We start from the raw sequence: 15,573 nt of genomic DNA, 5'->3' as shown, positions 1-15,573 counted from the left end.
GAACCACTGGGTTAATATATAATAATGCATTGTATTTTATAAGTACAGTATGTTCTTCTGTAGTTTGTATCAGCATAAAGGCTGTACACAAAAAAGGAAGTGTTCAGATCTCTTAAGTAAAAAAAAGATACAGCTACTGAAAAGTAAAAATACACCACTATAATGGTCCTAGAGCAAAAATGTCACTTAAGTAAAATTTAATTTAATAAAAAGTACGAGAATTATGTGCCTGTGAGTGTTTTCAAATGTCTATGTACTTTTTTTAATGTTGAAGCAGGCTCAGGTAAAGGTACTTTGAACTATTTTATATAATATTAGGTAGTTTAATGTGTAACAGTACATATAAAATGACCATAGGTTTTACATATTATATATTTTTCCTAGTTTTCTTTATAAGTGTATAGCATTTCTACTTCTCATGTTTAACACACTGTGACTGTGGTAACTTGGACTCCAGGGAACAATGAATTATAAAAGAAATGTCAAACCTATTTAAAGGTAATCTGTGTGCAGCCTTGTAGCTGGTTACTTCTTAAATGGACTAATTAACAGAGTCGTAGTGGAGGATGCAGAACCCAAAATGATATTCTGCTTTAGACGTACAAATTTCCAGTAAATTGAAAAGAATCAAATGATTAAAACCCCAATTAGACCGAGTGAACCTGGCTCAGATGTAGTGGGGTATAGACACAAAGGAGCACAACACTGGAGAAGCAAAGTACTTAAACAGTGTCCCACAGCATTCAGTCCCACTACATGATGCACGTCTGTCTTTTTAGACAGCTTTGTTTGGTTCGTGTCCAGCACCGGACACGTAAACAGCCGTGTTTGAAGTGACAGTGGCTGATCTCACTGCACAATGTGCTGGAGCAGGCGGGGAGGAACAGAGGGAGGGAGCTGCGGCTGAAAGACCAGCACAGCGACGCACACACACACGGTCGGCTGCTAGCAGAGAGGGCAGCATGGCGGGGCTACAGGACTTCCAGCAAGGCAGCCACTGTCACAGGAAAACGTGGATTAATATACTACTAGGAATACTACAGTTACTTTTACCCTACGTCCAGCATGGAGGGGCTCAACTGCAAGGTTTGTACTCCCCTTTATGTTGCTGCTCCTGGGGGGGGGCACCGTTAAAGCTACCGTTAAGAAAAAGTACGTTAAGTTAGCTAGGTTGACTTGACAGTACTGGAATATGGATGGCGAGTGAAATTATCCAAATGGCACTTAAACTCAAAACTAGCTCTCAATGCATTTTTAAATCTTCAACTGGGCATATTTTATTTGATACTGAACTGGAAGACGGCTGTAGCTAATGTTTTATCAGCCTGCTATTTCATGCTAGCTGCCAGTTCCCTTTGCTGCTTGATTAAACGAAACGAAACGACAACTTGTCAAGCGGGGAAGTAGCGTATTATCGCGGCTTCAAATCCACACTTCATGGCAATAGTTAGCAATGAAATAAGCGTAAATGAGTTCCTAAGCTACATCTACACGGCTAAGGGGTCGTGTGTGCGCTAGAAATAGAGGAGATGTGTTTTCCAAGTTCGTTAGCCACCGAGCTAACGTCCCTGCTAATCAAGCAGCTAGCAAACAGCCTTTGTCAAGCTGCCGAGACCAAGAAGTCATTTCCTCACTTGTTCGAGTGACTATCATCCACTTGGTTTCAGTGTACTCGTTCCTAATACGCTATAATAGTAGTGCAGGATCATAGCTTGCAGTGATATTAATATGACAGCTTAGATGTGCTGCATTTCCATTTGAATCTTTTCCTCCCCATGTTGCATAATTTCCTCACTGTTAATTAAAATTCTCCCTCTCGCAAAGCTCTGAGTCAGATGTCCACCAGCGTGGTCGAGGTCTGGCAACCAGAGGATGCAGACCCATTGGTCCCGCTTCAGGTAAGCTCAGCTTTCCTTCCTTGGGCATGTTTATAGTGAAGGGGAAATGAGAAACATGATGCAAAACATACAGCACCAGTTTTTCAAATGCCAGATGCAGGAGCACGTGTGTGAATGGTGCATCCCCATTGTGTTTCACTTCACTTTGCAGCTAGTTAAACTGTGCTTAGTTGTTCGTTTATGAGGGCAAAGAACACGATTTTGTGATCAGGACGACGTGCAAATTCAAAATCCATAGCGCCAGTGTCTTGATAGTTTGATATGAAACCAGAGCGGGAGGCCACCTGCCATGTGGCTCCTCCTTACTTTCTTTTGTGCGCGGTGTCCATTATGAGTTTAATGAGTAGCACGTTGGGAGTGACACAGTCTGAATGCTAATGTGCAACAAGTTTTTTCCCAATTAGTTTTGCATCTGTTGTTATTTGAGCTAACTGTGGAGGGAACTGAGTTACATTTTTTCAAACACGTCCCAGAGGGGTGTGTGTGGTGATTATGTAATTATGGAGCAAGAGCAACACAAACAGCAGGAGCTCAGTGTTTACTGATCATCTGTCATGAGGTCACAGCTGACTGTCATGTTACCTGAGGGGGGTGTGGCATTTTCTGCTGTCCTTTGTAAACATACATGGGTTGATAATTTAGTTACATTGAAAATAATGAAAAAATTATCAAGGAGGCTAGACCAGATTATTTTGAATCCATTAAGGAAGTTTCAGCATTTCTCTAGATTATTATTAGATTTTATGTGGAAATCTGCACAGTTGATGTTACTATATTTAGCAGAGTCATTAAAAACTTGATTTGCAATCTGCACACTGCAGTTATTACCACAAACAGACAACACATTTCATTTATTAAACTATAAAGCTAATTTTAGGGGTTGGCTGGATAAATAGATGAGCAAAATATGCTTAAAAGGAAAACTGGAAAGGAGGGGGAAGCAAATCAGTGTTGGAAAGTGTTTTTCCACTCACCCCCTACCTTGCACACCAATTGGCAGATGGCAGAATTGTTTACATTGTTAGGTGTCCTGTTTAGATAGGCAGCAGTGAATGGAGCGACTGTCTCAGTTACATGGGTTATGTGAAATAGAGCATGACGTATATGTCTTTCTTCAATACTCCTGCTGGTGATCAGCTGGTTAAAAGGTCCTGCGGTCTCATTTAAGTGGTGATGCAATATGGTGAATGTAATATGCTGTGATCTATAGTTAAAATAAATCAGATATCAAATTGGACAGCAGTCATAATCACTGAGTCACATAGTTTAAATAGGTACCAGTCTTATAGTAATTGTTGGATTAGTTCAGGTTTCTTTCTATTCCATCTTTCTTATTGAGTTATGTGTTTTGCGTACAAACCATGGTCATACATATTTTAAACCCCACTATTCATCTTATAATATTTTCATATTAATTTATAAATGTTGTGGCTCTATTTTTGAATATTCCTCCTCATTTAATCACGCACCTGACAGACTCACAGAACTCCTTAGCATGTGTTTTGTCATTGTAGATCTTAATCCGCTGGAAAATCAGTTTCACCTTGTTCACTTGAGTCATGAATGTGTCTGCATTGTAGGATATAATACACAACAAAACAAAGATTTTTTTTTTTTTTTTTTTTGCTCTTTTCAAATTGCAATCCGTTGTCATTGCAAACATCCTATTAATGAGAGTCTGCTATAAAGCAGCCATGCTCTTCGATTTGCGGCAATGCCCACAATAGCTTAATGACTGTAACTAGAGATATTAAAGTGGTCACTACTTTAGTAGAAACAACATGGCTCATGTTTTCACTAATTGACAGGCATTTATTATTGTCATAAACACAGCTTTTCACTGATGCTAAGATGCTCTTTACATTCCTAAAGGTGTTTGTTTTTGGTGTCCAGTTAGAGTAGTTTTCAATAAAGAAGTGGTGGAAAGATTAAATGCATACAAATTTATGATCTATGCACAGACAACTGACATTTGTTTTGCACCAGTGTTGCTTTGTGGTGTGATCACAAAGCTTTGATGTAGCCATAACATCTGTCATTGTTCCTATGGAAACTGTATGTTCTTCATTTGTTGACCAAATCCCTGTAGGCTGTGCATGGTGCATATATGGTATTTCCCTGTTGAATGTTCATTGTATATTTGTGATTTGAGTTTGTTTTTTGTGTTTTTAAATAGTGTGCTGCGATTTGAAGTATATCCTCCAATATTGCACATTGCCCTCTATCACTCATGAAATTGCTTAGTTGTTTACACACTATTATCAGTCCAATCAGGGTTTGATCCAAGTCCAAGGCATTACAACACTGAAAAGGCAGGTTTCAAATAACTTAGTGCACTACTAGTTAAATGTTCTTTTAAGGGAAGTAAACTCAGTACATTACAGTATAATCTTGTTTGGCAGTAGTTTGAAGTATGCACATGGTTTAGAGTCACTAAATATCCCCACTAATTTAAGTTGACATGATTTGTGATAATTGTGTGAATGTGAGGAAGAATGTTTTGTAGTCTACGGGAAACATGTTATTAGTGTTACAAAGTTAAACACATGGAAGGGCTTAAGTGGAACTGAATATCATTAACTAATGAACACAAATGTATGTAAGTTTTATCATGGTAAACTGTGTCCTGGTTATCAGTTATAACAAATTATTGTTTAGGCACCTTCAGATTTTTTTCAGTAATCCTGCATGCACAGCCAGATAGCATGTTGTGGACAACAACCTGAATGTTCATTGTTTTATTATGAGAACTACAGTATACCCTGCCAACACTGACAGAAATTGCTGCCTGCTGTCTAATTTGAAGTCTGGGTGGAAAATATGTAATGCCAGTTTTAGTCTCCCAAGGCTATTCCAGTTTTCTGCTTGGTCATTTTGGTTTCATTTACAGTTAAATCAAATTTTATGCTAAATAAAACCTCTGACACTTTACAAAATAAAATGCAGATACACATTGGAACATATCAGAGCAGTTGGTGGTGTTTCACTATGCATCAAGCCACTTGTTTATGAAAATAATCATAGTAGCCAGAAGGCAGTTTGGCATACTAGTACACTTACACAGATCCTCCTGATATGATGTATTTCTAGGCCACAGCACGATTGTAGAATGAATTTAATTCAATTCTAAAAACTTTATGAATCAATTAGGGAAATTGTTTTGCCATTGTAATTTTACAGTTGTAATTAAATAGGTTTAATGTTTGCTATGTTGACCATGAGTCTTTTTTTTTCCACTGTCAGGTGGAGAAGGAGCGACGAAAAGATAGTCTTCCACTAGAAGACAGGTAAGACTTTTTTAGTTCATCTTCTCTTGGAACAGTATAAAACTGAAACTCTATGGGTTCTCTGACACATTTTAATGTAATACATTACATATTTATGACAATCAGCAATCCCAGAAGAAAAAGACATAAAAACATTTTAACCGGAAGTTGCTGGTTTAAAAATCAGTCAAAGAAAGTCAAACATACATTCAGCAGTTTTAAGTGTGTGAAGTTGATGAAACGTTTCCACCTGTTCGCGGGTGGCACTTGGGAGCAGGCAGAGACTTTCCACTAAGCCACATAATTACCAACAAACCCCAAACCAACATACAGATTGCATCATACAGAAGTGTTCCTCTTGTATAGTGTAGACTAGAATTATACAGTAGACACAGAATGAAAGCAGATCTGTGGTGTCAGTTTGGTTTGTGAGTAGCCCTATGGAAAAACAGGCCTGCCTCTGCAGCACTTAAGAATGATTGTGTACTGTAAAGACAAGAAGTGCTGTTGAAAAAAAAAAAGATGCTCCAACTTACTTTAAAGATATTCAAGACACTACAAATTATAGTCAATTTATATTGACATGTAGAACTTAACTATATCTATAGGGACATATGTTCACAGGGAAATGACACAGGCAAGTTTCTGGGTAACAGGACTGAATGTTAATAAAACGTCCTCCATACGCAGGCTATGTTGTTTATGCTGGTAAGTAAGGGGGTGTGTGACGGAGAGAGATTGGGGTCGTGTGTTAGAGAGGCACAGAACCAAATTCCTGACTAATTTTAGAACTCCTTGAGAGAAAAAAAAATGGGAGGTCTGTCTTTCCCAGCTGTTTTTGTTGCTGCTGAAAATTGTTCAGAATGTAGATGTTTCCAGCAAAATATCAACAGTTAGTGGTTTTATTTTAGTAACATCAGTAATAATCTGCTAGGTCCAGTTCATCGTAAGGCTTCTTTGTTTCTCAAATAATTTTAAAGTCGGCGTATTTTAGCAATGCTGATAAAGTAGAAAGTCCAGTCTGTGACCTGAACTAGTCACACTTTCCTGTTTCTTTTCTTCAATTGTGTATCCCAGCTACAGTACAGCTAAAGTCTCTGCAAGATATTTGTAATTCTATGCTGATGTGTTGTTTCACAGACCTGTTATTATATAACACACTGTGGCAGTATCATGACAGTCCAACACCCCAAGATAAAGATGTGCAACCTAGCAAAACATGAACTCCCTGCAAGTGTGTGTAGGAACTGCACCAACATTGGATAATGTGTGCTAAATAGTGCCGAATGATTTTAAAAGTAGTGTATACATATCCATTCTCTGCAGTTTAAGTTAGCTAAAGGGGAACAGCACTGGTTTCGTATAGAAATGTCAGTTTGCTAGTTATGAGGAGTACTTGTCAGCCTGTGAAAACAGTTGTTTAATGTCTTCTCTGTATAACAGACGTTTGAATCAAACCAGGCAGCGTAAATCTAGCAGTAAGAAGCAGAAAACACGATAGGGAAACTTTCCTCCTTTTATTTTGGTAATTCTTTTGTCAAATTGTGTCTCTTGTGAATTTGCTAATGTTTATGAAAATACTAAATCACTGGAATACTCCCTTAAAGTGGTATGTTTTCATTTGTGATATAAAGTTCATCTGGTTTACATCAAGGCAACACTTGCTGATCATTGGGGTAATACGGTAGTTTTTCAAACCAGGAAGCTAACAGGCAAGGAGGCATTGTAGCAGTGTTTGACCTGGAGACCTCAAGAGCTTTGGGCTGCGAGGCCTCTCATGCCTGGGTTATCAGGCACTTGGCAGACCTGCCAACACTCTCTTCTAGCCTAAAGAGCAAAGCAGGCTGCAGATACAGAGGTTAATGATATCTCTTTCGAAGTCCAGCCTTGTGTCAGTAGCTCTTCTCCTGGTCTTTATAGTAATTTTTACTTTGATCAATGACTTCATAAAATCTACTTTCTTCTTTGTTATGATGATTTTAAAAATAGCTTTCTGGCACTAACCCACTCTTGGGTGTTAATAAGTTGTAGGTGTCCTGGTGCCATGTGGTTTTAATAGTTTTGTTTTTACTGTTATCCTGTGCTCAGCAAATGTGTGAACACCAGTTGACCTAAACTCTCCCCTGGTCCTAACCTCTCTCCTAGAGCATGGTTGAGGTCACTGCTAACATTGACTTTATTTGGGTTGGATCCAGGGGATCAAGTAGCACCAAGCATAACTTGTTATTTTTGTACCATGGCAGTGGACAGAACCTTTAAACTACACCTCAGCTGTACACTTGTTGAGTTTTTCTTCGAGGGGAGCTTCTGTTGAACTGAGAAAAGAGTAAGTTACTTAGACAAACAACAAGGTAAATGCACTCCTTCTGCGTGTGTTTAAAGAAGTACATACGAACCTGATTCTACACTAACCATTAAAGAAAGTACAGTATTTTTGATGTTGAATCTTTTGTCTATTGAAACTAATCAATTCTACATTTGTATTAATCAGTGTATATACTGTAGATTCTAATCAGTCAGTGCTTTCCTTTTAAAATGGTCTTTTATTCCACATCATATTATTGCAGCTATCTACTTTTAAGGAGACAAAAGTCTATGTGATCTTGAAGCTGCTGACATTTTCAAACAGCAATGTTTGATCTATATCACCTGTCTATCCTGCAAAACTTCTTGGAAAACTTATGTGGGCAGACAACATAATTTCTCCTTCACATTTGACCCCTCATGCTAACTCACACACATTGTTTCCCCTCAAACAGAGTTTAAAGTTAAACTTTTTGACAGGTTATGAATGAGCTGGCAGTTAACACAACATAGATTATAGCAATTATATAAGTACTGAAGACAGTGTTGTATCTCATTTTGTTAGCACGCACTGCCAGCCTATTTGTGTTGTGCCACTGCATTTTGTTATCACAGACTTAATCTAAAGACAGAAGGGTAATGCTAACATTTTGTCACACAGAAAGTAATGAACTATGAGGCATTTTTACGACTCTGTCCTTGATCTCACGTGAATGAGTGGCTTTAACTGGACCTATGCATTGAGTGTTGCAGCTACTTAATGTCATTGTTTGTGTATTGTTGTATGTTGCTAGTTGTTAATTGTTCTAGTTAAGTAAATTGTTATTGTTTTAGACTGAGCAAATGCTCCCATTTTGATTTTGATACTTGTTTGGGCCTAACAGCAAAAAACAGCATTTGTTTATTAGAGGGCAGCTACAGGGTTACCAATGGGTTTTCATGTTTGTCAGTGCTGTTTTAATGCTTGTTGTAATAGCATTGGCCTCAGAAAGCAATCCAGTTTGGTAGAGCCTTTACACACTTAGCTAACGACAGTGCTGTTTGTAGAGCTGGATATAAAGCATCAAACTTTCAACAGTACAGTATGTCAAGTTTTTTTCCCCCTGCCAACAGTAGACATTGTTCTGTTAAACACTAACCACACATACTTGCCAAATCAGATGATAGAGGTCTGTACACTGTCAGAGGTTCTGTATACTGTGACTGTTTTCAGGGGCTGATGTTGGTCTGATTTCCTGCACCTTGTCTTCCTACAGTTAAAACATTCACATTGCGCTGGCCTCTTTCATAACTGATAGTCACACTAGTAGACACACCAGTAGAATTTATATAAATACATGATTAAATGTAGGAATATACCAGAAAGGAACGGGGATTGAGAAGCACTACACATATTAAGATTGACATTACTTTTTGCATTTGTTCTATAAACATACAATATGTCTGTCTATGCCTGTTCAGCATTGAGTCTCCATGAGTGATAATTAATCAGCAGAGGCAATTTGGTAATCCTCACTTGTTTTGCTAGTTAGAATGCTACTTTTAGATTCAGTAGTTTAAAGCGGCTTAGCTTTGGCTTTACATGGTGCACCTTTTTTTTTTTTTAGCGTTTTCCACATTCTCTAGTTAACACTGGGAGAATTTGTTATGGACGATGTAGTTTTTATGTAAAAATGTTATTACTTCAGCAGGTGAGTTTGTGTTTCCTTTGAAATCCTTTTTTTATGGATAGTGATTGATTTCTAAATTTCTGTCTGTTTTGAAATCATACATGCCTGCAAGACAAGCCCACATATTGTGCATTCGCTGGCACAAAACTCACAACATAGTTTATTTTGGGTGCATGCATGAATAAAATTTGCCTGATTAAAATGCACTGTTTATAACTGTGTTGTCTTTTCATCTTTAGTCTTTTAGCACTGATGATTTAGATCACTACAGAACCTCTAGCTTTGACTGAAACCAGCACTCTGACCACTGCAACAACTGTTTTTCACTTCCTCTCCTACCTAATGCCTGCCTGCATTTTATGCCTTAACGCTGCACATCAGTGTTGCAGCCTGCTAGTCAACCTAACAACGAACAGACATCAGTATGCCTTACGTAGCTGGCGTGGCATTAGGCCATTGGGGACTGGTATGAGGAACTGTTATTAATATGAATGGTCACCCAACACTAGAGCTATTTTACTTAACTATAATGCACAGGAAACAGTCTTATTGGGTGTTTGTTACTATATTTTGGCCATTTAGCCTTTCTGTGCGTTTAAAGGAGTGTCACTGAATTTTATAAGTTAAGTTATGGAATAGACTAGAATGGCAAAGTGTTGCTGTATGGGCTTTTGGCCCAGCAGAGTCTGTCTAAATGTGACACAGATGGCCTCCTAATGAGAAAGAGTTGACTGCCAACCATCTGTGTCGACTACAACACTATTTTGGTATAGGGGTGTACAGGTTTCTTGGTATTGAGAGTTTCTACCTGTTCACTGCCATCTATCAGTAGATTGTGCCTCTACAAACAAGCCCTACAGACAAACTACACTTACACTACCAAAATAGGCATGTGTAGTGTTTCCCCAGACAAGCCTCAAGTCTAAAACTGGTAGTGGCTTGTGTCAGTTTTGTTGAGTACATCAGTGGTCGCTGCCTGTCTGCTGTACAGTTTATTAAAACTCAAATGATGTGCTGATTTATTAATCGTTCCATAAAAAATGTATTATCAAAATGTTTTGGTAACCATAATACTTACGATAAAATACTAATCATTAGTTGTAGTGTTTGATGCTGTAAGCCTGATTTCAATGTATCGTTGAAGTTGAAGTCTATTTATGAGAAGATTCTTAAAATAGCTAAATTTTTCAGTGCTTTTTTTCTTCTATTTCTTCTAAAGTAATTTTACAGCTTCTAGCAGCTCTTTATTTGATGTCTAGTCTAGTTTCTTGCATCCCTGTCTCTTCCTGATCTTTTGTTCAACTGCAGTGGGAACCTACTCAAAAATTACTTGCTTAAACAAATATTAAAGATGGCTACACCATTGGCAAACACACTATTTCGCCCTTGTGATCTACATGTCGACTTGCTTTCTTTTGTTGGTCAACAGCTGTGAGAGTCTTCTGTCAACAGGGTTCAGTCTTATCACACATGCACACATAGATGCACACTCATGCAGCCACAGATCAGCTGCTGCATCCCTACCTCACACACTAATAAACACACTATCATCTAATACAATCCATAATTAAACCTAATGAAATTTTTGCTTCATTTTTTTGGTTTTTGCTAAAACATATTTAAGGTTTTAACTATGTGCTATAAGTGAGAGCCGATGTTTGAAGAGTTTCCTGTTTTAACCGTGACTTGTGGTTGTTTGCTTGTGTTTAGCTTCTGTCACATGCTGTTCAGTTGTGAGAAAAGCACATTAATTTTATATGCACCTGCCATGTTGTTCTAAAGTGGAATTCTTTACGTGAAATTGATGTCATCCCATTGGGGGTAAATTATATTTAGGTGAAAAAATTACTTGGTACTAATCAAAAATAACCCTTTTCAAGCTGCATGGCTTTACACTGTCGTTTGTACAAGGTAACGTGCACAAACATGTAACCTTGTTCTTGGGATGGTCAAATCACTGTTTTTGACATTTACTAGACTTCCAGTATTTCTCAGTTACAGATCTAGATTTTAAACCGCTGTGTTATTTGGTTTTGAGAACATTTTGTTCTTATGCCAAGCAAGAGGAAATTGTATAATTTTGAATTAATTATATGGAATGATCTGAGGAATAACAAGAAAAAAGTTTTGGATTTAGACTAATTTAAAATGCATACATTTAACTTGGCTGCTGAAAGTTAAGATTTTCTTTATGAGACTAGTCCCTTTATTACACTAGGAGATGTGAAGCAGTTATTAACTATGAACTGTCACATGGTCCACTGAAAAGTGGAAATAATTTTATTTATATGGTGATTTGTTTGTATTTGTTAGTAAAGTATTCAAACAGACACTTTTATTTTTATGTTTTGACTTTTTAGTGATGCATAATAAATGTACATACTGTCATTTAGCTTTATGTTTTTTATTATGTTCTTTTTTCCACCAGCTCCACTCCATATACACGGGAGAATGGGAGGTCATTGCACTTTCAGCCCCCACTGCTGGATTTTGGGATGCAGTAAGTCCTACTCTCACTTCTTTGTTTTAATATGATGTGTCCTATTAAGGATAGATGTTGTTAATTTCAAAATTACAAAACCTTAAACTAAAGCCAGAATAAAGTGTACTTAATTTCACCATCTCTCGGTCTTGAATGATGTTGAAAACATGAAAAAACTACTGACTTCATTTAAACTGAGGTCAGATAAGACAGTGTTGTCATACCAAGTTGCATCTTGCTTTAAGGAATCCTACAGAAAGGGAAGCTTTTATAATTTGAAGCGGCCTCAACGTTAAAGAACAGACAGGCTATCCAAGTATGGCAGTAAGCTCACTTTCTCAATGCCAAGGCACATATTGGAGAGGGTTTACCCCAGTCATAAGTGTCAAGGGCTTTACTGTTTGCCTCCATACTCCCAAAGTAGCCAGAATATCAGATGCAAAGCTGTGGTTAGACAGCAGTCCCATTGCTTCTATTAAAAGCAAACAGTTGCAGCATTTTGTGATATTTTATATTATACATCTAGATTTCAGAAACCAGGCAAATGACCAAACATTCTTCTAGTATTAGATGAGTATTTGGACTGAAACATAATTGACACTGGGTATTTGTGGTTGAGATCAAAGCGGTAAAAGGGGACAACTGTTTGGTATTTATTGATGGTTTTAGTTTTAGTTAGGAGAGGGTGTCTGTCCATGTCCATTTATTTATGCATATTGAGCAATAAGTCAGAGTTACTTAATTTCAGTTAATTCAATACACTGCATGCATGTCCAAGTTGAAAACTAATGTGTTAGATGTTAAATGAAAGTAAAATTAAACACTCACAGACAAACAGGAAATGAAAAATGCTTGAGTTGAGGCTTGATGGAACTTTTCAAATGACAATGTCAACAATCTGGTAATGATAATGTTGCAGACTTTAAGCTTTTAGAAGGTTGTATAACATTCACCTGGAATTGGCCAACAAGAATTACAACAAACCTTTGTTTTTAGTGCAACAAATAAAATTGCACTTCTGTCTTTTTATTCACCTTTTGACCTAAGATTTCTGTCCCTTCTTCTATTTTATTTACAATCTTAATCTAACTGAACGGGTCTGTTTGGGTCTATTTTAAAAGAAGTCAAGTTGTAGAGTAGAAAAACGTTTTGCCCAGAAAAAGACTTACATCATGATATAATAATAAGTATTCACACCTTTAAAGCTAATCTATTTTTGCCAGTTTAGGAAAATCACTAATCTTTATTTAGATCTTATGTTTTGTAGGTTAAGTAGGTTAACATGTACTGCGAGTCAGGTACAACAATCAATTAATAGGTTTTGTACTAATTTTAGCTTAATTCAGTTTGTCAACCCTTAATAGATTAAATGTGTTGTTTGTGCACTAAAACACAACCAATGACAGCTTGTCACTTGAATGCAGTGCAATACAACAACAACACCCTGGCATCTAAATATAATAAGGTGAACCACCACCTCTCTGGCCATAGAAGATTTAAAGTGATGGTGTGTATTAGACAGTAGGTTATATTATTGTATGCATTATATTGTACAGAGGTTACTTTTAATTTATGCTACCCTAGCCAGTACATCTAGAGGATAAAAATAGAATTACATTAAGTCATGCACACACTTTGCATTATGCAAGATTATCTCCAGAACCCACTCAAATTGATTTTTAGCTCACATGAAAGTACCTCACATCCAAACTCTGTTAGCCATAATATTTATGAATGTTGGCAAACATAGACACAGAGAAATAGAGTGGTAGCTTTAGTTTAAGTGTCATGTTGTAGTGCTGTAATTGATTATAGGCGATTTTGCTAAAGCCAATATTTGAGCTGATGCAACCCAAAGCCTTTTCATAGCCTTGCTTATGTCCTATTTGTATATGTGGTTTTTCATGTGAGAGCAGGGCTCTTTGATTAGCAATGAAGAGTTCACACTTCTTACCTTGGTATAATATAAGATATGTGAGTCTGTTTCATTGTGTGCTAATCTACATATTAAAAACGTATAAGCTTCTATTTATGGGACGTGTTGTCCAGTGGAAGTTAACTGTGTTTAAAATTAAAACAGTTAAAAACAGTAACCACTTCAACTACTCCATATTCTAAGGGCTTAAATGTGGTATAATCAAGGCTTAGAAGTCTCATGAATAAGCTAACTCAATATTTGAGTTGTAAAAGATTTGATGCGCTTCCTTAATTTTAGTTTGTACCTTTTTTTTTTTCTTTTTTTTTTTTTTTTTTCCCCAAGGTTTTTTTTTTTTTCTCCCAGCTGACCACGGTGCTACATGTGCAATGGCTTAGAGGAGTAGAGTTCAGCTATTTATGATGCCGCTCTGTCTGTCTTTACAGGCCACTGGGGCTGCCAAGAGCTGAAACCATATATATACACAACCCCAGCCAGGAAGTTCCTGTGACTCTGCTGTCAATGTTTACATCCAGCAGGCATTTTTACATACCTTCCTTTCACAGAAGAGTAAGTGTCCATGTGAGCACCTCATTTTATTATTATAATTTGGGTACACTGGTGAAATAATGTTTTACATCATGTTTTCTCTCTGTCCTAGGTGATCCCACCCAGAGGGAAGGCATCTTTTAAACTAATTTTCCTTCCATCTGAGGAGGGCAACGTAGAAAACACATTATTTATAAACACATCAGCCCATGGGCTACTGTCATACCAGGTCAGTTGCATTAATACACCTGCTCTATAGTCTGTTCTGTTTTGATAATGGTGAAATCCCACATCACACATGCATGTGGTCCTTCTGTTGCTTCAGGTTTTATCGCATGGTATGGTGCTTGCATATTGGTTATATTACCACATACCGAGCTTCTTTTAAACGCGATTAAAAATAGCACTTCTTTAGCAGCATCCATGTTTGTTTTTATTTTACATGCTCATGCTCACAAACAACCAGAGCAAGTCAAAAACTTAGTTACATACACTATTAGAACGTTGTCAAGATGTCACAAGTAGGTAAACCAGTGGTGTTTAACTTTTGCCTCCAGCTAAAAACAGTGAGAAAATATTTTATGTAATATTGTAACTACCACCCATTTGCACCTTTAGTAGACATACTTCATCATTACTAGAATGACCAGAATACAGTCTTTAAGTTCTTCGGACCACTGTGTCGTCTGAGCTAACATTCACTCCAGTCTCTCTGTCTGTGTTGCTGTTCCACACAAACTTGTTCAGATAACAGTTTAGCTAATTCAGAGTTTAGCTGTCCTCACTTTGACATTTACTGCATGTGTCTTTCAAATGTTTCCACACTGGAAGCAAGAATAAAGTTCAAAAATGTACCCCAAAAGCTTTAAAAGTTGTGTATTGTGTTTTGAATGTTGCCCATCTCCTGTTAAACGTGCACCCCAGTGTTTCTGCCATGTACTTGTTCATGGAACGCAAACACGCCCAGACATGCAGATACTTGGATTCCCATGAACAGCCTTCAACAGTGCCACTCCCTTGACATATTTCTCACACATGTAAACGTTGAGTCCTTTGTATGTTGTTGTTGTTTTTATTTTTTTTTTAAATCTTGCCAAGGAATCGACAACACAGATCTTTGCGTTTTATTCACTTTCTTCTTAATCTGTTGACTATTTATGTCAGCTTCACCTGTGCATTTGGTGCCACGTGCCAGTGACTGTAAAATCTTAAACCACATGTAGTTCAATAGCAAACAGTAGTTGCGTGTCTGCCTTGCATGATATATTTAGTCTAAATATGTATAGTCAAAAATATTTTAAAGGAGCATCTCAAAAATGTTGGGCCAATTGGGCCTGTCTGCTTTTTTAGAAATATGTTGACCATTTATAGTATTAGAACTATGTTTGGTGAATAGTTTTGCTTTTTAGTTTTGAGTTTTAAGTTGGTATTAACTACAGTTACCATATACGGTAGAGTTGCGTAAGTCCTCTGAAATTTGCAAACCTAA

The 15,573-nt window shown here is 37.2% G+C and overlaps 1 protein-coding gene across 2 annotated transcripts in view; it reads left to right on the top strand.

The window, feature by feature from the left end:
* Positions 1 to 919: 919 nt before the first annotated feature.
* tmem131l (transmembrane 131 like) overlaps positions 920 to 15,573 on the top strand; it is a 28,020-nt gene continuing 13,366 nt past the window's right edge. For both annotated transcript variants that reach the window (XM_026359596.1, XM_026359595.1), the window contains exons 1-6: positions 920 to 1,086; positions 1,825 to 1,898; positions 5,142 to 5,185; positions 11,567 to 11,638; positions 13,982 to 14,105; positions 14,197 to 14,313. In XM_026359596.1, the coding sequence (XP_026215381.1) occupies positions 963 to 1,086; positions 1,825 to 1,898; positions 5,142 to 5,185; positions 11,567 to 11,638; positions 13,982 to 14,105; positions 14,197 to 14,313 (555 nt within the window). In that variant the 5' untranslated portion in view covers positions 920 to 962. The remainder of the gene's footprint in view (positions 1,087 to 1,824; positions 1,899 to 5,141; positions 5,186 to 11,566; positions 11,639 to 13,981; positions 14,106 to 14,196; positions 14,314 to 15,573) is intronic.

Source organism: Anabas testudineus, chromosome 1 (genome assembly GCF_900324465.2).
Source record: "Anabas testudineus chromosome 1, fAnaTes1.2, whole genome shotgun sequence".
In the NCBI taxonomy this organism is placed as follows: domain Eukaryota; kingdom Metazoa; phylum Chordata; class Actinopteri; order Anabantiformes; family Anabantidae; genus Anabas; species Anabas testudineus.
Note: the sequence above shows the minus strand (reverse complement) of the source record. Positions and strands in the feature narration are given on the sequence as shown.